At 38.5% G+C, this 27784-nt stretch overlaps 1 protein-coding gene across 1 annotated transcript; it reads right to left on the bottom strand.

Annotated features, from left to right (window-relative positions):
- Nucleotides 1-529: 529 nt before the first annotated feature.
- tyrp1b (tyrosinase-related protein 1b) lies at nt 530-18052 on the bottom strand. The gene is made up of 8 exons (XM_072669852.1): nt 18007-18052; nt 15557-15912; nt 13692-14014; nt 9512-9716; nt 5332-5499; nt 3960-4139; nt 1799-1945; nt 530-729 (listed from the first exon to the last, which is right to left on the bottom strand). Exons 2-8 carry the CDS (start codon nt 15909-15911, stop codon nt 530-532), a joined length of 1578 nt encoding a protein of 525 aa, XP_072525953.1. The 5' UTR covers nt 15912; nt 18007-18052.
- Nucleotides 18053-27784: the final 9732 nt, after the last annotated feature.

The following is a 27784-nucleotide window of genomic DNA, read 5'->3' as shown; positions in this document are numbered from 1 at the left end:
TCAAGGTCTAAGACCTTGTCGATCCGAGGGCCTTTGAAAAGAAGCCACTGTGCATCTTATGCTTTACACTTAAGAACATGTGTTTGATGAGGTATTGAAGACGCAGCATGAGGCATGAAACAGCTAGTTTTGTTCAATTTTATGATATCAGAGAAGAAAAACATACAATAACATATAAAATGCTGATGAGGCCATTCTGTTTTATGCAACTATAGTTTTAGAGGTTGTTATAATATTATTACAATTGTTTATTATTATTCATTTTCATATAAAACATAAAAAGTTCTGAAGCCTGTACCAGAACACTCTCATATAGCTGTTCTATATATGACCCTCATTCTGTTTACCCTAGTAGCAATTGCTCTCCTAAAAATAAAGGTGAACTGGAAAAATCTTTAAATAGCAGAGAACCTTTATTGCCTCATGTACAAAAATGAAAGGTTCTTCAGGGAACCAAGAAGGCTGTTGGCCATGAAGCCGCTTTAATTACAGTAAGAATCTACAGTGCAGCTTCTACAAAATTCCTTTCTCAGACTACAGACTTAGACTGTTCCACTAGCCGTTCCTCTTCTGAGTAGCGGCGATAGTGATCCCCCAGCAGCGGTTCCAAGCCTTCGACCGAACTGTACGCTCTCACAACGCACGCGATGACTCCACCGACCACAATCACCACCAGCACCACCACAACAATCGCTATGGTGAGGATCTCAGACAGGGTGTACGGCCGAGCTAGAAAGAATTGTGAGAAGAGAAAACTGAGAGCTGAGGTCTGAGGTGGGCAGTGTAGGTCATTACAATTATCCCCCAAACAAATCTCTATCTATCTATCTATCTATCTATCTATCTATCTATCTATCTATCAATCAATCAATCAATCAATCAACCAGAAGTATAAAAAACAAAGAATATTTATATATCCTAATATTTATATATATATGAATTAGGAGACCACCCTACATTTTTAGTTTCTCTGATTTTACTATTTCTAGGCAATATGATTTTACTATTTTTAGGCAAAAAGAACACAATACTAATATCTGATTTTATCATAGCATTCAGAAATCACTATGATGAAATAACCTTGACCGCCAATCACAGCTTTCATGTCTTGGCAAGCTTTCCACTAGTCTTTCACATTGTTATATGATATATAAAAACCAAGCCAAAATAAATGCATGTTAATTTCTGCCAAATTCAGATCTAAATTTCTATTTATTTTCTAAATTTAATATATTAGGAAATATACATAGAGAATATGCCAACATGAAAAAAATGCTTTCTTTACAGGACTGTAAAAGTGAACTTGGAAATATATCATTTAAAAAATGTGAATAAATAAAGAAATTGAATACTGAATTCAGAAATTTAAATTCAGATGTTCTAGACATTTGAACTTTTACCCACAATTCAGTTTCAGTGCAGATATGATTGAATTTAAGATCACATTCAAATTGAAAAGTTGGGCCAACGTGGAACCCAAGGACATAATGGAGGCTCCACATGGACATGTTGAGATTTATATGTTGGCCAGAAGAACAGGGTTACAACTTCTCTGTGAACTCCAAGTATGGATGTGTTCAGTTCCACCAGCAGCTCACCTGATTTACTCTAATGAAGAGTCACTAGATAAACTAGGTGTTGGGTGGGAACTGGAAGTACTGGCCTTCCTCCAGCAGAGAGCTGGAAATGTACTGTCCAGATAATTAGATTGACATGCACAATATGCAAAAATTATGTTATGAAATTCTGTAACTTTCTGAATGAACAAAAAAGCCAAATAAAATCAGTTGTCACTCACTTGGCCAATCAACCTCATAGCTGTATCCCAGACCGCTGGGGGCAGAGACGAACATTTCTGCATTCGTGATGGGTGGCCAGAAAGGAACCATGTTGAAGTGCCGGTTATGACCAATGGGAGCGTTCTCTACAGGGTACACCGTTGTACCTGTAACACATGCATAGGGTACACAGTTTAGGGCAGTGGGCCTCAATTATATTCTCACAGAGCCTGTGGGACTTTTGTCTGTTATTTATTGTTCTGTTTTTATTCCCTCTAGAATAAGCCACTTTTTCAGGTGGGAAAACAATTAATTTCTGTAGTTCCTCAAAGGGCCTGAATGAATTCTGTGCCTAATTTAATTAATTATAGCCTGAGATGATAACAGCTACTGCTTGATTGGTTGAGAAGGTGTTTTATTCTTTGGAATGAACAAAAGCTTGAACCCACAGAGTGCTGAATGGTGCTGGGAACCATTAGTCTAGGGTGCTTGTTTTGTTCATCTGTTCATGCTTTTAGCTATAAGCTCCTGCATGAATGCACCACTGCCAAATAAAGAATATTAAAGGTGCACGTATTTGTGCACATAAATGTGTCCTCCGCATTTAACCCATCTGGTAGTGAACACACACTCACACGTGTTAGGCAGTGAGTACACACACAAAACTGTGGGCAGCCAACTCCAGCGCCCGGGGAGCAGAGAGGGTAAAGGGCCTTGCTCAAGGGCCCAACAGTGGCAGCTTGCCTGGCCCGGGAATCGAACCCACAACCCTGTTATCGATATCCCGGCGCTCTAACCGCTGAGCCACCACTGCCCACTATGTTGTTTGAATGGTGAATCGTTTTGTTCTTGTGACCCTCACAAACAGAGGTGCTGCCAGGAATTTTTGGCCCCATGAAAAGATATTACACTGGGCTCCAACAACTCTAACAATTCCTAAAAATACTCAGTCAGTCACAGGCCCTTAGAACCAGCCTAAACTTTCCATTCCCATACAGCGCCCCTGCTCACAGACCATAGCCCCGGCTCTCACACACCACAGTCCTGCCCATGACTACCCAAACCACCACCCCTTAAAAGGTACAGGCACACCCCTCACCCACCACAGTCCTGCCTTTTACAAACCACAGCCCTGACCCTGACTAACCACAACTACCGCTTACAAACCACACCGCCACCCCTTACAAGCTACTGGCACGCCAACATCAACCACAGTCCTGACCCTGACTAACCACACCCACCACTCACAAACCAAACACCCCTTACAAACCACACCCCTGCCTCTCACAGGCCCAGTCTTTTCAGCTTTGCCTGGACTGGATACCAGTAAGCTAGCAAGCATTAAAATGATGCACTGTAATACACAGTTATAATAAATAATATAAATAAAATAAATAAATAAAAAATATAAAAATTTTAAAAGTTTGTTGACTAGTCCACTCACTCAACACTGACCATGCAGGTTACTGTAGTCATTTTCAGTTTACCTGCATAATCCAGTATCTCACACCACTAACAAAACCACTGCCAGAAAAGAAAAGCTTATAGAACCGTGAAAAAGCTCTTGCTGCTAAGGCGGGTATTTAGGTTACCATGGCTACACCACTGTGATCTACATAGTCCTGAAGGTTTTCTAGCCTTTCACTCAATTTTTAAGGATTGTTTAATTTGTTTAACTTATCAAGTCATGGATATTTTTGGGAAGTGGTTTAGTTTTATTTGCAATGCAGTTGACAGCTCCTTTATTTTTTCATGTCCTGTTTTGTGAATAATGTTATACATACGTTATAATATGCATAACATAAATTAAATATTTTTAGTATTTTGGGGATGTCAGGAAAGTAGTTAATTGGTATATTTTTATTGTATAAAAAACATATCTTTAAACTATGGGATATTTTAGAGGTTCATTTCATTATGAATTGATTCCTAATGGACTCAAGCTCTGATCATCCTTCTGAAAACATTTGAAATTTCTCTCTTTTTTTTATACAGCCTCTTTGATTTCTACTAATAAGTGGAAACTTGTGATGTCACACAGGGTTTGCATATTAAAAAGGTACATTTATACTCTTGTTTGTTACCAATCTTGTTTCATATGAATACAAACATTGATATTATTGGAGAGATTGATCCCAAACTTTTTACTGGTAGTGTTTAAAATGTGTGTGAAGTGTCTACCTGGGCTGTGTCTCTGGAGCCATTCATCGAAGATGGCATCAGTGAAGGTGTGCAGCAGGACGAAGATGGGGTCGTTGGGAGATAGGTGTGTCTGACCACCTGTCCCGTTCAGGAACAGGTGGGCCAGGTTGTGTAGACTCCGGACCACTGGATCATAATCCCCCTGTGGGGCGCTGTAACCTAACACAGCAACATTGCATGTTATAATACATTAGTATTACATGAATACATTAGTCATGCATTTATATATATACATGCCGGAACTCCAGAAATGGACTGGACAAGATTATTGACCCCCTGAACTTTTAGAATATTTGGTAGCACACCCTTTGGTCACTTCCTGTAACCATAAATGAGTTTCTTAGACCTATACTGGACTTTTGGGACACTTTTCTTTTCCTGTTTTGATTTGTATTATGATCCGGTGTCAATCTGAGGAGGATGGGTTCCTCTTTTGAGTCTTGGTTCCTCTTAAATTTTCTTCCTCTTGATCTGAGGGAGTTTTTCCTTGCCACTGTTGCCACTGGCTTGCTCAAAAGAGGCTTGGACCCAGATCTCTGTAAATTTGTTGTAAAAAGTAGAAAGTAGCTGTAGAAATAAAAAATCAATTGAATTAAATGAAATTCTTTTGCCTACTGTTCCAGGTGTCTCAGATTTGAAGGTTGCCTTCTAGCAGCTGTTGTTTTGAGACCTGTCCACATGTGTTCTATACGGTTTAGATCTGGACTCATTGCTGGTGGCTTCAGAACTCTCCAGCACTTTGTCTTAAACTATTTCTTAGTGCTTTTATTAAAGTACTTTGTCATTGTCCTGGTGGAAGACCAACGAAATCTTGACAGAGACCTGACGTTGTGACACTGGCCAAGACATTGTTCTCCAAACTTTTTAAGGCATCCAGTGCAAGAAGCAGCAAAACAACCCTAAACATCATTGTTTAGGATTGTTTGACTGTAGTTTGACTGTAGGGGGCCATGTTCTTTTCTTTGAAGGATTTATTTGGTTTTCTGTGGTTCAATGATGTGCTTTACCAAATAAGCTCTATTTTGGTCTCATCTGTCAACAGGACGTTCACCCAGGATTTTGGCTTTTTCTGGCTTTTTTATGTCTGTATGGCAACAGTGGGGTCATCCTGGGTGTCCTACCATTAACATTCTAAACTAACCTTTGTTATACCCAAATCAATTACTTGGCAGCCCTTGTACTTGTGTGTGTGTCTAACAGTATTGCAGATAGTAACGTAAACAGAGCGAGAGAGGATACAGAAACATCTCAGTGTGCAGATGAGTGTGTGGAAATGTGTGAATATTTGTGAGTGTGTATCATTTCTATTCTGATATAAAGTAAAGCCTAGGTGTCAGTGTGTGTATTTCACCTTCAATCGTATTTCGGAAACTCCTGGTGGAGGTAGAGTAGTATGGAGGTGTGTCAAAAGTGTTCAGGTCCAGACAGTCAATGATATCCTGAGGTTCTGGTAGTTTCTGAACCATCGGTCGAGCCACATTACCTGCAGGATTGCGTCTGATTGCGCCACCCTCTGTATCTACACACACACAAACCCACTTGAGTACAGCAAAATTACCTTAGTGTTTGATGTTTTTGTGTATTTACCAGATGGATCAGCAAATAAACAGTTATAGTCTAGGTTTCTAAATGACTATTATTATAAAATTTAAAAAAAATGTATATATATATATATATATATATATATATATATATATATATATATATATATATATTCAGGAGTGGATTTGCTGATTTGCTTCAATAATAGCAAATGTTCCAGGTCCTGAGGCAGCAGGAAAAAAACAACAACATCTCAGCATTAGTTTTCAAAATTTTCCCCTGTAAATATTTTTTCTGGTAAATTATATTAAAACTGCAAGAATACACTGTTTATTGGAACGTGTTATATGCTTTCTTTTTAACAGCTTTTAGATGATACTGTAAAATAAGTATTATTTAGTAATAACAGTAATATTTTCCATAATTTTACACAAATGCTGATCTATCACTGTCACATACAGTTTATCACTGCAAAAATCATTTAGTTAGAAATGAAGGATTACTAGTAGTACTTCTTAAGCATGAACATTTTGTGTTTTTCTGGTCTAAGAGATGTTTTGTATGGTTGGCTACATGTTATGGGTAGTTTTAGGTAATCACCGTAATAATGGCAGCTAAGTTGAAGTATAGCCTTTTTGGAGAGTGTCTCAGCATGGGCTTTCTCTGTTTTATAGAGTTCTAAGCCACTGACAGGTGATGTAAAACATTGGTTGTCTGTCTGCATTTGTCAAGGGCTGGATATATCAGACAGCAAGTGAACAGTCATGTATTGAAGGTGATGTGTTAAAAATGGGTGAGCATAAGGTTCTGGTCCACTTTGACAAGGACCAAATTGTGATGGCTAGACAACTGGGTCAGAACATCTCCAAAACATCAGGTAGGTCTTGTTGGCTGTTCAGTCGTCAGTACCTACCAAAAGTGGTCCAAGAAAGGACAACTTGTGAAATGGCAACAGGGTCATGGGCACCTAAGGCTTATTGATCCATGCGATCCATAAAGACCCCACCTCACAACCTAAAGACTTAAAGGATCTGCTGTTGCCTCTTGGTGCCAGATACCTCAGGACACCTTCGGAGGCCTTGTGGATGCCTCGACAGGTCTGCTGTGGCGACAAAAGGGGAACCTACTGAATATTAGGCGGGGGTACTAATGTTATGGCCAATCTGTGTAAAAAGGACCTCTGTTGTCCAAGAAGTTACACTGTGGAATTGTCTATCCACAGAACATTATCCTAAAGGGTTACAGATGTTTTTTTTTTTTTTTTTTACACATTGTTGATGTTTCCTTTATGGCTTCAACACACTACTCAACTTGAAGAGTTGTCAGGTCGCTGTACTGTTCAAACTACACAACACAGCACACAACATCTCTTGCAATCTTGAATGTTTAAGGAAAGTAAAGATGTGGATTTCCGCAAGAAGCAAGCGGTGTGCTGAAAAATCTAAAAGGTGAAGGTGTGGGTTGGGATGTGAGGCCAGCAGCGGTTGTCTGTTCTGCAGAGGGAACTGGAAGTAAATAAATACAAATTTCTCGAATGTAAACAACTGTAATGTGTGACCTGCTGTCGTATAGTGTGTAAACCACAAGCCCTTAAACCATTCATTCATCATTACAAGCGATCGAGTCATGTAGTTTGAACAGTACAGCGACCTGACGACTCTACAAGACGTGAAGTGTACTAAAGCAATAATATGCTGGATCTGTGTTTTTTAACTCGGGGAGTCGGTCGGGTCGCGTCTTTAAGCAATTCACACATAGCGATCTAGAGATGATGAGAGCCCCGATAGAACACCGATCTGCCTCAGAGCTGATGTTTTTCTCAGCGACTTCCCAAACCTGTCGGCGAGCGGAAACTCGGCCTTAGCTAGCCATGTTGATTTCTTGTGTCTACCATACATTTGTACTTTTGTCTTGTTCCTTCCTTACTGTGATTCATGACTAGACCTTCTAGAGTCTAGAGAGACTTGACGTTCCTTAAATGTTCTCATGCAACCTTTGATGACTTCCTGGATGTGCTGCTGGGAAGATTCAGTAATGTTGCTAGGAATCTTGTTTTTTAGATAATGGCTCTCACTGTAGTTTGGTGGTGTCCTAGAACCATAGAGATGTTTCTCTTACCCTTTTCAGACTGATGTATTGCAACTATATATAACTTTGAGATGAGTAAGCTTCCCATTCACAAAGTGTTCAATCAGCGTTATGTCATTATCACTCTGGTTAACTGGAAGGAGATAGAATTACTTTCTCCTACAGGTGATAATACATGTATAACTTTGCTCCATAAATACATTAAACAAAATTGTATTGAAAATGTGCTTGTGTGTTTAATCAGCTTCTGTTTATGTAATATTACATTGACGAATATGCAGGAAGAGACCGAAAAAGAGACTCTTTTACAGCCCTTTCTTCACTGATTCACATTTTCATGTAAATGAAAAATGTATCATCAATGAATATAAAAAAACCTCTTATATATAGAACTCACCTGAATGCAACTCAAATGTCCATAGACTTTACAAATGTAAGAAATGGTCAATGTTTCATGCAGGGTTGACTGACATCTCCTTTGTAGATGAAGTGCTATGGTAGCTGCTGTACTTTCTTAGTGAAGTGGTTGTTTTCTAGCAGGAGCAGGTTAAGTGAGGTTAAGCTGAAGAGTGCACGTGATGGTAATTGTAGGTTTTGCCTGTATAAGGCTGCAGCTCCCTAACAAGCTCACATGCCTCAAAGGATTAGTTCCAACAATATGTGTGTATGTGTGTGTCTGGTTGTATATGTCAATTTTTGGAAAATTTCGCAAGTCTGTGTGTATTGAATTTGTTGCACTGTTAAAAATAAAGGTGCTACAAAGGGTTCTTTGCCTGATGACTTGGAAGAACCAGTCTTGGGTCCATGAGGAACCATTTTCGGTAAAAAGAGATTAAGTGTGAAAAAAGGTTTTTTGCCAGAAAGGTTCTTCACATTTTACACTTTTTTTTTTTTTACTATAATGGTTGTTAATGAAACCAGATTTGGTTATTCTATTGCATCACCCAAAGAACGCTGTATATCACCTTTATTTCAGCCACTTTATTTATTTATTTATTTATTTATTTAAATTTCAGAATTGTTCAAAGATGTGACCCATCCGGATAGGATAATATCTAGCATGTTACATATCTGGACCTGTCGGCGAGTCAAAATCCTGTAGTGTGAAAAGTGTCATGACCAGGTAATGACCGGCAGTAAGTGCGATGTCGTGCTCCAGCCAATGAGAACGCAAGGAGAGAGGAAAGCTGAAGAAGAAATGAAAGGATTCCCTAAATTCTTATCATCAAAGTCTTATCATGCATCTATGTATGTGTGTGTGTGTGTGTGTTAGTGTGTGTGTGTGTGTGTGTGTGTGTGTGTGTGTGTGTGTGTGTGTGTGTGGTGTATCAGAACACATTGGCATACACGCAACCATAATACCTACGTTTTCATTGCAAAAATGTATATTTATTTACTTCCAGCTCCCTTTTAAGAGTGCACATTTATTAAATGGCTACAAAAAAGTCTTGTAGTTTGGAATGACTGTTTTCTAAAGCCTTAGTGCCTAAATAGCATAAACTAAATTCAGCAAATTGTAATATTAACAATATTAATTAAGTTAATTAACAGCAAAAGCAACTACATCTTACCCCATAGATTACTTTTTTTACATTATTGAAACTATCTATTGAAAGTTCATTTTTTGTCCTTCGTCTGTAAAGTTAATGTGCTGAAGATGCACTACAACCAAACGTCCTCACTAATGCTTTTGTTGCTGAGATCAATCTCAAATCCTCACAGCAATGCTCCTAGATCAAGCACAAAGCTTTCCTTGGACAGTGGAGAGAGTTTAATCAGACAAAAGCAGGATAAACTGTGAATGTCCGAAAACTTTTGTCCTTATAGTGTATGAGATTTTTGCAGACAGCAACATTATCTTAACTATTTGCGAGTGTTTTTGAGTGGTGTGTGTTTCTTACTGTTGCAAATGGTCCCCAGTCTCTCGTACTCCTCCACACTATCACAGACTACCCTCCACCGGGAGAAGACGGAGTTGGAGCTGATGGCGTTCACATCAAAGCTGCTTCTGGCTCCTAGCAGGTCATCCGTGCAGATGTCACACTCACTGCCTCCGATGGCAAAGTTCCAGTATGGCAGGGCAAACATTGGGTCCCCAAGCATGTCCTGTAAACACACATGCATGTCACACACACTGTCTAAAGCTGCCGCTTTGGGACTTTTTGGGGTAAACCTAAACACATTTTCCTTTCAGTGGAAAAGGGCTTTAACCAGAAAAATGCATGTGATCTTTGTCGGTTGGCACTAATTAAGGGTGCCCAAAGTACAGAGCAAATGTACTTACCGTAAAGGACAGTGTAAGCATTGTATCAAAATCTTAAGCCATTAACAGTGAAATTGCAGAGGTAGATAAATTAATTTCTTCATGACAAATTATCAACATTCTACCTCTGAAGGAGTTTTCTCAGGATCTCTGTAGAGCTAAAAGTTCCTGATGAATGGATCAATAGAAATGCTCCAAATTGACAGGGAATAAAATCTTTTTGACTTCCATTGAAAGTTGCTTCTGTAAAGTTACTGTTGTGAAGATACACAATATGTCCAAATGTTTGTGGACACCCCTTCTAATGAATGCATTCTGGTCCTTTAAGTTGTACCCATTGCTGACTCCGATGTACTAATGCAACAACACAGCTTGTCTAGTCCCTGTTGAGATGTATTGCTCATAAAAAAGGACCCTCTGGAGCAGATAGACATGAACTTGTTGGCACAATGCCTAATGCCAAGTTTGGGCTAGAGGGATGGAAAGCCCTGCGTTTTCTGGAGTGACGGAGCTCCATCTAATCTTTTGGGACGAGTTTGAGTGCCAAAATAATCATCCAGCATCAGCACCTGACTTGTGCACCTAATGCTTCTATGCGGCTGAATGCAATCAATTCTCAATCAAATCGATCCTTGCTGCAATGTTCCCAGTAGAGTAGCAGCAGTTACTGCAGCAAAGTAGGGACAGATTCCCTACGAATACTACTGGCTTAAGAAAAACATTGTTGGATAAGCAGGTGTCTACAAACTTTTGAACATAGAGTGTATTTTTCCCTCATGAAAATTCAACATTACTCAGACAGAAGCGACTACATTGCAAAGTGGGGGTGCAAAATACATCATGACATATTCCTTTGAATTTGGTGATACAACTGCATCAGCTGTTAGGAATTAGCTCATTGTTTTTATTTCCAGAAGTGGTCCTATTGAAATATGACACTTCTTTAAAATAAATATGCTGAGAATGTAAAACTTTGGTGTATTGTTCCTGTTCCCTATATTGTCTCATTTTGATTTCCTATCAAAATGTGCTGAATTTTTCCAAGCTGCAGCAAAGACACACACACGTGGACAAAATTGTTGGTACACCCTCGGTTAATGAAAGAAAAACCCACAATGGTCACAGAAATAACTTGAATCTATCAAAGGTGATGATGAATTAATTAAAAAAATAAACCCATGAAACAGGCATGGGCAAATGGTACCAAATGGTACCCAAAATAAATGGTAATATTTTGTTGCACAACCTTTCACTGCAATCAAATCACTGCAATCAAACAATTCCTGTAACTGTCAATGAGACTTCTGCACCTCTCAGCAAGTATTTTGGCCCACTCCTCATGAGCAAACTGCCCCAGTTGTCTCAGGTTTGAAGGGTGCCTTTTTTAGATGGCATGTTTCAGCTCCTTTTAAAGATGCCCAATAGGATTTAGGTCATAGAAGGCCACTTCAGAATAGTCCAATGTTTTCTTCTTGGCCATTCTTGGGTGTTTTTAGCTGTATGTTTTGGGTCATTATCCTGTTGCAAGACCCATGACCTGCGACTGAGATCAAGCTTTCTGACACTGGGCAGCACATTTCTCTCTAGAATCTCTTGATAGTCTTGAGATTTCATTGTACCCTGCACAGATTCAAGACACCCTGTTCCAGATGCAGCAAAGCAGCCCCAGAACATAACAGAGCCTCCTCCATGTTTCTCAGTCGGGACAGTGTTCTTTTCTTGATATGTTCCATTTTTCCGTCTGTAAACATAGAGCTGATATGCCTTGGCAAAAAGTTCAATTTTTGTCTCATCTGTCCATAGGACATTCTCACAGAAGCTTTGGGGCTTGTCAACATGTAGTGTCGCAAATTCCAGTCTGGCTTTTTTATGATTTGTTTTCAACAATGGTGTCCTCCTTGGTCGTCTCCCATGAAGTCCACTTTGGCTCAAACAACGATGGATGGTGCGATTTGACACTGATGTTCCTTGAGCTTAAAGTTCACCTTTAATCTCTTTAGAAGGTTTTCTGGGCTCTTTTGTTACCATTTGTATTATCCGTCTCTTTCATTTGTCATCAGTTTTCCTCCTGTGGCCACGTCAAGGGAGGTTGGCTACAGTCCCATGGATCTTAAACTTCTGAATAATATGTGCAACTGTAGTCACATGAACATCAAGCTGCTTGGAGATAGTCTTATAACCTTTACTTTTAACATGCTTGTCTATAATTGTCTTTCTAATCTCCTGAGACAACTCTTTCCTTCGCTTCCTCTGGTCCATGTTGAGTGTGGTACACACCATGTCACCAAACAGCACAGTGACTACCTGTAGCCCTATATATAGACCCACTGACTGATTTCAAGATTGTAGACACCTGCGATGCTAATTAGTGGACACACCTTGATTTAACATGTGCCTTTGGTCACATTATTTTCAGAGGTACCATCATTTTTGTCCAGGCCTGTTTCATGAGTATATTTTTTTAAATAATTCTGCTAAAGCATGGTTCAAAATCAATGTCGGATTTTCATTTGTTCATTTTCATAGAATTTTTATTTATTATTACTTTTGCCAGATTCAAGTTATTTCTGTGACCATTGTGGGTTTTTCTTTCATTAACCGAAGGACACCAACAATTTTGTCCATGTGTATACATTCTTTGATAGCAAAAATTGCACAGTAGGATACGATTTACAGAATACTGAGAACTTGCTGTTCAAACTATAGTGAGAAATTGTAGCACACAAAAGTAACCTATTAGCACCATGCCCAATGCGAAGTGTGGGCTACAGGGGTATAAAGCCCCCCAGCATTGAGCTGTGCAGCAGTGGAACTGTGTTCTCTGGAATGACGGTTGGTGCTCTATCCAGTACTTTTGGGATGGGTTTGGAAGTTGGGGATGAGGTGAGGTGGCCATTTCATCCAACATCCTGACCTCACTAACATTCTTGTCACTGAATACTATCAAATTCTTGCAGCAATGTTTCAAAATATAGTCAAAAGCCTTCCTTGGACAGTAGAGACAGTTTTTATTTTATTATTATTTATTTTAAGGTTACTTTAGCATTCGAAGGCAGCCCACTGCTCTGGGCATGTGTGCTCACTGTGTGTGTATAATGTTTCTTGTGATGCTACTGCTATCTCAGTGCAATCTTTGATACCATAGATCATGGCATCCTGGTCTGAATTACATACCCTGTCCCGAGTTTTGATCCTATTTGACCCACCGCTATCGGTTTGTTTATTTAAATAAGGCATGTTCTGATCGTACAAAATGAAAATATGGTGTTCCGCAAGGGTCAGTGCTTGGCCTGTTATTAAGCTTTCTTTATATGCTGCTAAGTATGGTAATAACTTTGGTGAATGTATAACCTTGAGGCTGGACTGTCGTAATGTACTTCTGGATGGTTACTCATGTAAATTTTTTAAAAAAGCTCCAACTCTATTCCTTGTGTATTCCTTCGAGTGTTTCCATCCAGGAGGAGGATAGCTCCCCCTTTTTAGTCTTGTTTTCTCTCAAGGTTTCCTCCTCTCACTCTGAGTTTTTCCTTGCCACCGTTGCCTTTGGCTTGATCAAATAAGTTCTGTCCTGGTTTGTTGTAAACTTATTTGTGAAAGGCACTGTACAAATACATTTTAATTAAACTGTTTTGATGAAATGGAAGCAACATCAGGTCCAGTCTAGACAAGGCTAAGCCTCAAAACTCAAGCAAGAAGGTTCATTCTGGATTAAAGGTGCACCAGTTCAGTTTAACATAGCAAATTAAAATGTTCTATAACTGTAAGTGTTGTTTTCCTAGTTATGACGTGTGCACCTGATTGGCTGTCGGCTTTCTCACCTGCATGTCTCGCTCCAGCTGCAGCAAATGGAACCGGTGCCACGTAACAAATCCTGGGCCTTCGTGAGAGAAGTCCACTCCTCCAAAGCTGTCCTGTCCAGGCCCCATGTAAGTCTTCCCAACGGAGTAGTAATGAGTCCAGACAAAGAAGTTATAGATGGTGATGTTCTCGAACTGAGCGGTGTTTCCATCCGCACCAAAGACCTCATCATAGCGGCGCGTGCAGATGACCACATCGGGGTGGATGGTGCGCTTAGCTCGGTCCAGAGCATTAACAAATGCCCTCTGCTCCTCAGGAGACATCTGCATGATGTTGCGACGCACTGGATTTGCAAGAACATTGACATGACTGAGAAAAAGATTTGTACCCACAGCTTTGAGTGTTTCTTTCATGTGCCATTGGTGGTATTTTTTGTTCATTCCAACTTATCAGATAAAATAAATATCGTACATATGCATGGTGTATTGCGTGCTGTATCGTGTGGTGTATCATGAACACTTGAAAGATTCTATAGTTATGCTGTATCGTGCTCTTGATTAGAAGAACAAGCTTAAAAAGCTACTTGAAGAGCCAGGTGTCTGATTTTGGAGGCTTGCTATTTTAATGGCGCAAAGCAGGGGTTGTACACGCGTTGGTCACACGCCTGTGTTGACAATTCACTACCAAGATAGCAATGAATGTCTGACTGTAGATGTCTGCTTAGGCTGTTTTCAGTCAGTGGCGCATCTGTGTTTATCATTGCCACGATAGCAGTACCCCAGAAATGTACCTGAACACACCTCATGTCGAGACCACCACGCCCATCGGACATAGACATATTCTCAAGCACTGCTTAGACTGTTGGCGGGGTGTAAGATAACAATGAGCATCGCGACGTGCCTTGCACAGGGTGTAAGATAGGGCCCAAGGAGTTAATACTGTAGCGATGGCTCGTTCTACAGCCCTTTGCCATCATTTTGTCTCTAGTTCTAAGGTATATATTACCTCTGCTATTATTACTGTTAAGCCAGTTGGCTTAAAAAAACTAGTTATTTTGACTGTCTTGTCATTTTTAAAATGAATGAGTTACAAAAAAGGGGTTTCTACTTTCTAAAGGCCGCTATCACTACTTCTCCTACCAGTTTAGTTGCTAAAAGATTTGCCTGGTTTGAATACAGTAATGTTTGTCTGTCTACACTGAAACCCTTATTTTTAAATCCACCTCTGTTTGTGTTGAAAAATGTTCAATTTTCAATACCTTATACTTCCTACATTACAACATTAACACAACAACAGCTGTGTAAGCTTGGAAAAACAATAACTGTGGACATGTGAAACATTAGAGGCTTCTAGAGCTGTTTGGTCAGTGTTTCATTTGTACCTTTAAATAGAATCTTGACTGAGAATGGTGTCTCTGTCATTGCCACTCCGAGCTCAGCACACTTCACTATGTAACTTGAAGCGTGAAGCGGGCAGGACAACTCTCACAAGAACTGCGTAACCCGAGTCATATTCCTGTAAAATCCTGTAATATCACTCTTTGGCCTCAGTCCACATGATTCGCTCATGCTCGGTGACGGTTCTGTATCCCTTGTAAAATGTGTGTTTGCCAAGTGGGGTCAGGTTTGCCAGGTTTGTTTTTACTGTTGTGAATTACATTCTCTACCTGTAGGGGGAGTGCAGGAGCAACAAAAATAATCTTGCATATTGCTGCTTTAAAGTCTGTCTACAATCCTATATATTTACGCATATATATTTATACCTAAAATTGACCACCAGATGCTACTGTTTTGTATTACATGGACATGCACTAGCATCTACTGACACTCGGAAAGTCAAAAACAATGCTTAAGGTGTGGGTAATTTGTGTAGGGTTTATACTTACCCACATTAACTCTCTGGTTACAGTTTGGGCCTGTTAGCCCGTGTTTACATCGTCCACAGTGGTACCCGCTAAAATTGTCATTGCACTGGCAGGTTCGATTAAAGAAGCGCAGCGGCCATCTTTCTCTGTCATCTCGTCCGTTGTGAGGGTACTGAGGTCCATGTGGCCTTTCATCTGCAGCGATTGACACACATCGGCCCCTTCCGGTGCTAGAGCCACACTCATCGTTGGCTCGGCCTGTGGGGGATGGACAGCAGGTACGACTACGGAGTCCCTCAGGTGTCACACATCGCCGTGGAAACTGGCCTTGAGTCGCCGCAATGTATGCACACACCAACAGCACAGTCTGCCACATCCTATGCGAATCACACACACAGAAAATGACTGTCAAAGAAACAATGGGCCTTAATATTTATAGAAGAAAGCACCTAAGGAGCTTTTCTCCTGCTGCCCAAATGCCAAATGCCAGTGTGTGCATGTGCAGAGATTTTACTGTAGTAATATGCTAAAGTAGCAATGTCTATGAAACATGCCATAGCATTTGTTTTGCTGTTCTTTCTTATTAAATATCAAAAATGTTGTCATTATGTCAAAAGCTACTAAACAGTACTGCATGAGTAGCACAGATGCATTCTTGAGCCAGCGACTCGGATTTCAGTCCTAAGAAAAAGCATAAGCAAAACTGGTTAACTGCTTTTGTCCGTGCCTGTCAGTTTTGCTATGATCATTGCTACAAAGCCGCTCTCCCACAGCTCACAGCGGCATTACGTTTAATACAGCTTCAAAAAAACGAGCTTTTTCAGGGCAGAAAAAAAAATGTCTGATGGACAGAATAAGGCGCTACACTCAATAAACGGACGAAAGACACTAAACGACTTGAGAGAGTTGGCTAGCATGCAGTTTGGATAGCAAGTATTCTATTTAGCACCACAGCTACGTTTTTGTAAATTACACAAAACAGTTCCAGTCTACCCAAACTGCTGCAGCTAGATTAATACAGACCAGACAGTTTTTCAAGTTGTTTTGCCCATTTCTTTCTTTCCATTTTCTTTAAAAATGACATTAACTGTGACTAGCGCTTTAGTTCTTCCCTTCAGACTGACAGATATTAAGTTAAGTTTAATTAAGCTGTAATTCAACGTGTTTAGCAAAAATATTACATTCAGCGTTTAGGATGCAAATCCTTTGATGGACATCATCAAATGCTGAGCTGCCTTCGCTTGCTGCTTGTTTGTGGGTGTTTCTTTACCCAGGTTTGTCTACAGTAAATGAAAAGCTGCTCAACAGGGTTGAGGTCAGGGGACTGACTCATATTTAACATTCAATTTCCTCGTCTTCAGTAGCTCTTGAGATGCTTTTATGTTTTATGTTTTATGTATGTTTTGGATCATTAGCCATATGTACCGTCAAAGGGCATCCTATCAGTTTTGCAGCATCTAGCTGTATATAACAGTCATTGCATCAATCTGGCCTTTCTGTGCTTGAATGTTACCAGTGGTGTGCATCTTTAAGTGTCTTGATTGTAGACTTTGACAATTATACGGCTGCCTCCTCCAGAGTGCTCTTGACCTGACTAGATGTTGTGAAGGGTTTTCTTTTCACTCAAATTCTGCAATCTTACACTTTAGTTGTCCTCCAGGCTTTTTGGTGATGCCGAGCTAACCAGTGCATTCCTTTTTTTTTTTTTTAATGTACCAGATTTTTCCCCAACATCTCTGCTATCTGTCTGATTGGCTTGTTTTGGGGGGTTTTTGGTTTGATGCCCTCCTTTACTTGGATTAACACCTCTTTGGACCACATATTGAGAATTCCCAAAACAAGTCCATTTAACACTTGGAATCAACTTCCGACCTTTTATTTCCATAATCTTCCATAATAACCCATGTTAAGCTTGTTAAACTATGTAAAAACTACTGTTAGTTCTAAATGATTAACATGGTATTTTTAAATGAATAAAAAAGTCTATACTTGAATACTTGCTTTATTTCAAATCCATTGTGGTGGTATAGAAAGCAACATTGCAAAAGATTTGCTCCTGACCATATAGTTGTATTTAATAGAAAATGAACTTATGTTTTATGTTATAAAATATTTTAGGATGTGCAATTCTTTGTTTGTTTGTTTGTTTATTTATTTCTTCATTCATTCAGTGTGATGTTAAGTTCCACATATAATAAACTGCCTTCAATCTTTGAATCCTAAAGGCCTTTACATGGGCCCATACATCAGTTCCTTATTCTTAAAAAAACAGTTACTGAATAATTGTGGTAGTTGGTTGATCATTTCTAATTGGGGATTTAATGATTCGTATTTACTATAGGTCATAGGGATTAAGGGGTTAATTGAAGAAACTACAAAAACAATCTGACTGGTCAAAAATACTTACACTACATCTAAACTCAGGGTATTTGCGACAGATATATGCAATAAAAACAAAGATGCAAAATTACCTGAAATACGGTTTCTCTCCCGGCCTGACTCACTCCCCCACTTCCCCTTGAACACTCTCGGACTTTCTTATTTATACTCCTCCCCTCATGACTACACACATCTCCATGATCCCTTCATCTTGTGATCAACACCCTGCAGAGAGAGGAGGGGGTGGGGGGGGGGGTGGGGGTAGAGGGAGGAGAGATGAGGCTTTTTTCACTGTTTTTCATGCCAGTAGAAATGTACAATGAACCAGCTCTGTGAATTTGCTTAAAAGGGCAGGTTTATATAAGAGCTCTTATCTTCTGCACTGAGAAAGGGCAGAAGAAGGACAGAGAAAAAGCACTTTTCTCTTCTGAAAGGACAGCTATATTAGGCTCTGGAGGGCATTACATCACCAATCAAGAGCATGTTTTTTAATGCTTGCAATCTTGCCAGTCAAGTCTACACGTGAGTGTACATATGTGTGTGTGTGTGTGCATGTGTCTCCCCTCCTTTACATTGGGACGGCACCGCAGTACACAGTGTACCGTTCTCTCTGCGTTGACATATATTATTCAGCTAACATGTACATTCCTGCAGTACTGTACAGAAGTCTAAAAGCAGCTCTTTTACTTATTTCCAGTCAGAACAGTCAATAAGTAATCATGCAGATGCAGAAAATATACGATTAACCCATTAAACCCTGCATGTAGGCACATACCTCAGTTCTTCACTATTAAAACTACATGCCGCACTGCCACAATTTCATAAACCCTAAAACAGAACACCTGTGGGACTCCACAAATTATATTGGACTATGAATAATAAAACAGAAAAAAATTACAGAAGTCTCAACAATTAAATATTATACCAGATGTTTCAGATGTTTACCTTTATTATAACTTCCATTCTCCTCTTGAGGAGACTCAAATTCAGTGTTTCTGCAGGAATGTGCAGGGAGAATTTTCAGTGATAATGAAATATAACGAAATATATATATATATCCATATATATATATATATATATATATATATTATATATATATATAATATAAATATAAATGAAATATAAATTCAGTTATAAATGTTGAGGCCTTTTCTGCTTCTTACTATCCAAGTAATCTCAAACACTTTCACTGATGTTGAGGTCTGGAGGTCAGTGCATTGTTTTGAGAAGAAAATAGCTTTGTAAGGATTCTGTGATCACCTACGCATCCTACATGGTTATTAGTGATCCGATTTTAAACTCCAGTTTGTAAACTCCTGCAAATTCTTTATTGTATATATAATACATTATATATACATTATCTTATATCCTCAGAAATATGCTCAGCGGTTAGTGCTCCGGGCTATTGATGACAGGGTTGTAGGTTCAATACCCCGGCTTGGCAAGCTGCCACTGTTGGGCTCTTGAGCAAGGCCCCTTACCCTCTCTGCTCCCCGGGCGCCGCAGCAATGGCTGCCCACCACTCCGGGCATGTGTGCTCACTGTCCACTGTGTGTGTTTCACACAGTGAAATAAATGCAGAAGCCAAATTCCATCTGTGCCGTCACAAACGGTCAATGTGGTTGTTTAATGTTTAATGTTGAATATTACCTGAAAATGAGGAACTTCTACTTAATAGACTGGAAATGAACTAAATAGGCATATGTTGATGAAGTTGCAAAGACTTTGTTGTGAACACATAGACAGGGTAGAGATGGATGTTGGAGGAGGAGGGGCTTCAGGCATGTTGTTTACCAACTCAACTTTAACATGTAAACACTTGCCAAGACAAATATCTTGCAAAATATCAGCCAAAATAAAATCTTTGTCTTGACATCAAACTGTCCGCACTCTGCCTACACATTAGCGTTTAGTTTCTGTTGTTTGAAAAGCTTTATATTTTTAAATTAATTTTTTAAGCTTTAATTTTAGTTCAATTTTATTTTAAGTAAGATGTATTTTCTATTTGAATAAAAGGTCCTACTGTACTGTTTGATTCTGATTGGTTAGCTATAGTATTTCATTGTATTCTTTCAACATTCGTTCAAATGTGGACATTATTCAGTATGTGAGATGTAAACAAAGTAATTCAGAATATTTGGGGGTGTATTTCTTTACAGTGGAGTTGATAGGAAGCAGTGGCTGCCAATTTATTTAATCAGTAATTACATTTGGTAAAAAATACATTTTTAAAGTAACCCTCCCAACCCTGACTACCTAAATGTAATGTACATGTTTTCTTTTGGGACTATTTAATATACATGTATCCCCTCTCTACCAACATAGGTTTTAAACCAAAACCTAACCTCATGACTATGGAAAAACACCAGTGGTGGGACATAAGGCAGTGAATGTAACCTAAACTATCTAGGGACTCTGAACTCTTCATATGTTTGGTTCCACTCTTCACTACTGTGAACAATTCTTTCTCTAGAACGATGCATTTTACACCAACCCACTCTGATTTACTTATATATTTGTATCACAACCATTTAATTCTGCAGAAATTTGACTTGACTGTTAATTGTGGTTTTGTCAACTTACCACATTTATCCACATTTTCACCCACAACAATTCAGTTTCCCCTACAGTAAACCTTTTGCCTTTTTTTTTTTTTACAACAACTGAACTGTGTGTTACAGTCTGACATTAGGCTTTGTAGTCATCCAGTAAAGATTATCTGCCTTTGCAACAGTAGCAACAGAAAAATACATTTCCAGCAAGACAATGTTTAGTTCAATTAGCAGACAAGCTAATGGGTTTTGGGTGCCAAACATGCTTACAATTCCAGACATATCACAGTATAAATTTAGTGATCTGACATATTAACCCATCTTTATTCCAACTATCTCAAAATGACAGGACATTATTCAATCCACTCGATCCACAATATCCATTTACAGAGATGTACAGTAGAAATAGGGTGTATCGTCAGCACAAAACTATATAGATCCAGTATTACTTGACAAAGGTAACGAGAAATAACACTAAACAATGTAGCACAAGTAAATAATCACACACGTGTAAAACAGTGAATGGATTCCATGATTTTAAGACTGTAAACCACAGTCATATAGATACAGACACAAAAATGCCTATACAGCTCAGTGGTGTTTAAGCAGCTCAAAAACATGGGTGTTCAGAGGTCATTTGACAGGTGCACAGTAGATTCTGTTGAGAGAGTTTTCATGGCGATAGACTCTTGCTGGACTTTCATGTACTTTGGCAGATCATTCAGAGCGTTTCTGTAAAAGAATATGCATGAACAAATGATTACAAATAGGTGTGTATGCAAATCCAGCCTCAGTGTGTCCATTAGTAGTTAACGTAATTGATGAATGTGTGCTTGTATTTGTGCATGCATTAGACTACTATGCTATGCATGTTCTACTGTACAGCAACACATGCACAAATATAATCATAATGAAAGAGTCATCAGACCTTTCAGACCTACAACCTTCCCTGTAACCATCATACAAAATTCAGCGTCAGACATTTTTAAAGGAGCTTCTAAGGGTGAATGTGCTGCAGCCAGTGGCATAGGGCAACATTTCAATGATAGAGGGAAGAAGTAGATACGAGAAATTACCAGCAAATTCTGAACACAAACATCACACAGTCTGTAGAAAAGCTGAAAATGAAAAGATGATGGATTCTAATCCTAAACGTCCCTCAAAATCCACAAGAGACTCCCTTAAAAGGTGCGAGCTAAAAGTTTTGCAAATACCCTCAGTAGTCCCTCGACCTAATCATCATTGGAAAACAAGTGCATGCAAGACCACAAAAGAATCTAAGTAAAAATGGGTTTTAAAAACCTCCCTTAAAAGAACTAAACATGCAAAACTGCTAAAAAGGGTTTACAAGCTGTGATATTTGCAGAAGAGGTTGTTACTAAGTACTGACCATGCAGGGTGCCCAAACTTTTGCTTTGGGTCATTTTCTTTTTTTATTTTTGTTACTTTCAAACTGTAAAAAAATGAAAATTCTGCTTGAAATATTAACTAATGTACCATGTTTAACTTGTGTCTTTTGAAAATCTGGTCATCTTTTACTGGCTTAACTATTCAAAGTGACAGATATTTGGACCAGGGGTGGCCAAACTTTTGCTTGTCTTTAAATGTCCTTCTTAGGCTGCTGGTTTGAGAGTGTGTAAGTGACTGTACTCACTGTTCTTCTGCTGGTATGGTAGTTTCTGCCTTTGCCATGTTATTTTCAACACTTTCGTTTCCCTCCTCACAGGCTTTGACTGTCCCTGCACCACTGCAAATACACATGCATGCATATGCATAGTAGGATGGTTTGTATAATACATAAAAGGCCTTGCAAAACCAATGAATCCCCTTCAAAAGCTTTGGATTTGTCTGAAATACAAATTATACATAATTTTGTGCTGTGCCTATTATTTTAAAAGACTGACCCCAAGTATTCAGCCCCTGTGCTGTGGAAGCTCCAAGCACATTTGGAAATCTGGTACATATATATATATATATATATATATATATATATATATATATATATATATATATATATATATATATATATATACACACACCGATGAGCCATAACATTAGCATGCTTGATATTAAACCTCCCAGTGCTGCCACTGTAGATTTGATAGGTACTTACCACTGCATACCAGAATAATCCCATGAACCCCTACCCAGTCCTTTGGTACTTGTCAAAGTGACTCAGACCTTTATTTGTGTCCTTATTTCCTGCTTTAAACACATCAACTTCAAAAACTGACTGTTCAGTTGCTGCCTAATATATCCCACCTCTCGACAGATGCCACTGTAAATGAAGATGATCAATGTTTTGGTACTAATGTTAGTGGTACTAATGTTATGGCTTTCACATTTTTTGTATATGTAAAAGCCAGTATATATTTAAAATGATTTGTACATATATATTGTACAATATGGTAGACATATATTGGACACACATGCATAATATATAAATCATACCTATATTCTGGATTAATTGTAAATGCATATTGATTTGCAATATGAAATACACATAGAAATGCTCCAAAATCTTTTCACATGTTTTGAGATAGAAGGTTTTTCTGTTATATCGTGTTTAAAAATATGCATTATACATTTACATATTTGCCTGTGTTATATATGATATATGGCAGAAATATATGTCCCATATTTGAAAATGGCTAATTTCAAATAAGCTGTCATATATGTCACATATATTTCAATATGTAACAAACATAATAGAACATGAGAGGGAGTGTGTTATTGTGAAATAGCACGGCTGAAGAAGCAGTCATGTGCTGCAGCCTCATTTTCAAACACAGTTGCACTGTTATTTCACTATAACACACAAGCTCGGGTGTTCTATTGCTTTTATACAACAGTTCGGAAAATAAAATAGGTACTGGGCCATGAACGTAGCATTTAATATATTAATATATTTAATATAATGTTAGCAATTCCCTCCACCAAATTAGCTTGTTGCTACATCACAGACCAATAAATTAAACTCTGTTTCCCACTCATATTTATTCTTGTCTTAATTATTATATCTTTTTAATTACAGTGGTCACTCTTTTCTGGTTTTCTGTTGCTCAGTGCATTTATGCTACCTCTTGGATTAAGGGCAGTTTAGCGCAGTGATCCAGAGTTTGTGAAAGAAATATGCTGTTATGGTGAAGGTACAGCATGGTTAGAGCGCCTCAACCAATCCAATGGCTGGAACTAAGTAACTGTTGTATAAATATTATTATTATATAATATTATATGCCCAAAGTGCTCTAACCATGCTGTTATTTCTCTATAACAGCACATTATAAACCAAGACGTGACGAAAATGCCCTAATAGAGTGACCTAAAATGAAACAAAAACAGTTAAGACAGGAGTAAACAATAACGATAAAAATATATAAAATATAAAAAATAAACAGACAAGAGGAAAACTGTAAGTACTATTGCTACTGCATTGAGGATGCTGTATGTTTTATGTGGCTGTATATCCAGCTGCAGTATCAATGCTAAGCAGTTCACACTTATAGCAGCTAATAGAACATTTATATTTATTGAGGAGTTACAGTTATATTTTGTTTATATCTGAAAGCTAAAAAGTAGACAACTGGTGGCTTAGTCACTAACGCTAAGCTACATGCTCTAAACTGTTGGAACAGATTAATTCTCCACATGAGTTTAGTATTAAAAGCTAATGTTAGCTGGCTCAGTATGTCAGTGTTGTGCCACACACCAGAGAAAACTAGGACACAGTTAATTAAGGGAAATCAAAATGTAATAAAATCAGTCAATCGGCAAAATCAGTCAATTCTCACAGGTTATGAAGGTTTGTTTACACAAGTGATGTATAAAACTGTTGGCTTGTGTGTGATAGAGAAAGAATATTTCTATATTATGTTGGCCAGCAGGACAGTAGGACAGTAAATAACTGCAAAAAAGTAATGCAAAAATTATTGCACATGTAAAATACAGTGCCTTGCAAAAGGATGGCTTTTTACATATTATGTTACATTACAGTATGTATTTAAATGCAGTTATAAAAGTGTTTTAAATAAAAGTGTTTGGGCTGGTAAATGTGTTTCACAGCTTGTACAGCTTATTTTTGTACATTTGTTTTGCACTTCCCAGCCGCAGTACAGCTGTGAATCCATCATACAAAGAGCATTTGCAAGCTGGAAGTTACTGTGTTTTTGGATTTGCTGAAAATATTGAGTTTGATTAGCTACATGGAGTAGAAGTAATCACAGTACAGTGCTTTTGATTAAGTTGGCCTGTACATGCTCAACTAAAAGTTCATTTTTTTGAGTAAGAAATTCTCTTCATTTGAACACTGTTACCAGTGGTGGACACTGTATCTGGGCCAGCTTCCAGACTTTGTGTTTTTTGAGTTTTTGAGTTTTTGCCCTGAACTATGTGTCTTGTGGTTACTTATTCTGGGTTTTGCTAACGTGAAGCGTCTTTAGGTTCAAGAAGTGCACAATAACTAAATAAATTATTGTGATAGCAAATTTAAGTTTGTGTATACCCCAGTAAGCACTACTAGATCAATTGTAAGGGAAATGGGAGCTGCATCATACCACCCAAGTACTTCTTGGACAAAGCCATCCAGTGAAGATGTTTAGAGGCAGAGAGTGGGGTGAAGGTGCACCAGTCAATAATATCAAGAGCTCTTCATATAACTGGCCTGTATGGGAGAGTATGAGGTTTTCCCCAGTGGGGGACTGGGCACTGAGATGCATGATGCAAAATACAGGATGATACTAAAACACAACCTGCTTCAGTCTACAAATGACTTAAAACTTTGGAGAAAATGCACCTTTAGAAGGACAGTGATCCCAAACAACACAGCAGTGGCTGAACAATAAAGAGGTGAATGTTCTAAAATGGTTACATCAAAATCCAGATCTCAGTCAAATCCACCTAAATTGCCTGAAGCCAATCTGCCAGGAAGAACAGGTGATTAGTAGTCTATGATTAAGCTCAGTACACTGTTAAAAGTATAAGATCCTTGTTGAACTTTTGGATGTTCTTTAGGTTGAAACTGTGGAGAAACGTCTAAAGGTGCTTTGAGGAACCTTCAAGAAAAGGGTTTTTTAGAAGAAAATGGTTCCTTGAAGGTTCCTCAAAGCACCTTAAGAGTTTTTTCCAGAATTTCACACTTCAAACGTTTCTCAAGGAACTTGTACTTTTAACAGTGTAGTATAAGTAGTCTGCAAGCAGAATCTTTTTAGTATTTAATGTTTTTTAAAGATCTACTTACAAAAAAAATTTATTTTGATGTTGATTTAATGGATATTGGTTTACAATAACAAAACGGTTTGAAATGTGTGTAAAGCCATATTCACTCAGTTTACAGATGAGAAGAATACCCGTCAAGTTTTCAATTAAAGAGAGCAAAAGCGGACAGGGAAAAAGAGCGAAAATTGAAAATTTCTGAGAGCTATTGAGTTTCTTGCCCTGTTTAGAGCACAGGAAGGCAAAAAAAGTGTCCGATTTTTTTTGTGTGAAGTTTCCACTACAAAAATGCATCTGTTTTTTTGTCATTTGTAATCCAGACAAACTGATGACTTTAAAGAAGTTTCATATATTTGCAAGGCACTGCAATATATATTGGCACTGCCATGCAAATACCTTGTATCTTCCATTGTAAGAAAAAATGATATACACAGTGACATATAGCGAAATGCTTGGATGTGCATTTAGAACACAGTACAGGAAATATCAATACTCAAATATCATATTCATGATTTGGACTAAAGTGAATGATATGGCCATCTTCTTTTCCCTCTACGTACCTGCTTGTCTTTCTCTTACACTTTAGAATGTAGATCACAGTGATGATCGTCTGCAGAATGAGGAAGAATGCTGCTGCTACTGCTCCAATCTTCCATACTTCTGGAGACGAGGGGCCTTAAAAGAGAGAAAGAGAAGGAAAGATCTTCTATCATGAAGAAAGGAAAAAATCACTCAGATTGTATTCAAATTTATACAAATTTTAACAAACAACAGGTTCATTTTTTTAGTCTGAAATCGCTGAAATCCTCAATATGCGCATTTATGTGGATCCAGTATTCAAAGTTACTCTTAAATTATCCCTAGTGAAGCAATTCTTTTTTGCTCTATAGTCCTTACTCTTTTTAGAGTAGGGGGACTGGTCTATGACCCGTTGCTGTCAGTAAGAGTATAATTTAAGATTATGATCTGCTGAAATGTGAGAGTTCTGTGAATGTGTTCTGTATTTATGCCGTTATAATTTACGTGTGCGATCTGCTGGCTCCTCCTCCAGTTCACCAGTGTCTGCAAGCTCTAGACCCTGTGTAGGGAAAGGGGGAAGGGCCTTTGCCATGTTGCTTGGTGTCAGTGTTTCCTGATTAGGCTCCACAGGCCACAGCAAAGGGTCCCTGGAGGTGACGATGCCATTCATATTATTAGTTTCCTGTGTGACATCTGCGGACATACAAAGAACACAGCCGGTAGAGTTTTTAGAGCACAAGGAGAACAGGCAGTGGTCTATGCTGGACTGTTTAAAATATGCTTCAAATATTCAAATGTAATACTTATTTTGTTGATAAAAAAAGATTTTGTATATAGAATATATAGCATAGACCTCTGAAGGCGTCCTGTGGTATCTTGCACTAAGTCGTTAGCAGCAGATCCTTTAAGTTCTGTAAGTTGTGAAGTGGGGCATCAATGAGTCTTTGGTGCCCAGGATGACCCAGTCAACGGTTCACTGGTTGACCTTTTTTGGAGTACTTTTGGTAGATACTGACCACTGCATACCAGGAAAAAACCTGCAAGACCTGCCTGATGTTTTGAAGATGCTCTTGAGATGCTCCCAGTCCTCTAGCCAACACAATTTGGCCCTTGTCAAAGTGGATCTTTACCTCATTTTTCCTGCTTTTAACACATCACCTTCAAGAACTGACTGTTTACCTGCTGCTGAATATATCTTACCCCTTGACAGATGCCACTGTAGATAAAAATAATCAGTGTTTTTCACTTTACCTGTCAGTGGTAGTAATGCTATTGCAGATTGGTGTATAGTGCAAATATGAATGACCATATTGTTTCTGACAGTTTTGTATAGTATATGGCTACATCACTAAAAACAAATGTCTGTTGATTGATTAGATTCTTATATTGTAAAATGTATCAAGGGCAAACTTTTAAATGAATAAATCCCAAAAGTTATCCAACAATTCTGAAGGTTTTGTTTCTAACCCTAACCCTAGTTTCTAGAACATATAGTACTAATATGAAAATCTAATGCTTGACTCAAATACTGGATGCTGAAAAATACAGCAGTTAGTAATAGGGATGCTTCATTGTATTCACTGACCAC

This window comes from Salminus brasiliensis, chromosome 24 (genome assembly GCF_030463535.1).
Source record: "Salminus brasiliensis chromosome 24, fSalBra1.hap2, whole genome shotgun sequence".
Classification (NCBI taxonomy): Eukaryota; Metazoa; Chordata; class Actinopteri; order Characiformes; family Bryconidae; genus Salminus; species Salminus brasiliensis.
The sequence above is the reverse complement of the archived record's forward strand: the minus strand, read 5'-3'. Positions and strand labels throughout refer to the sequence as shown.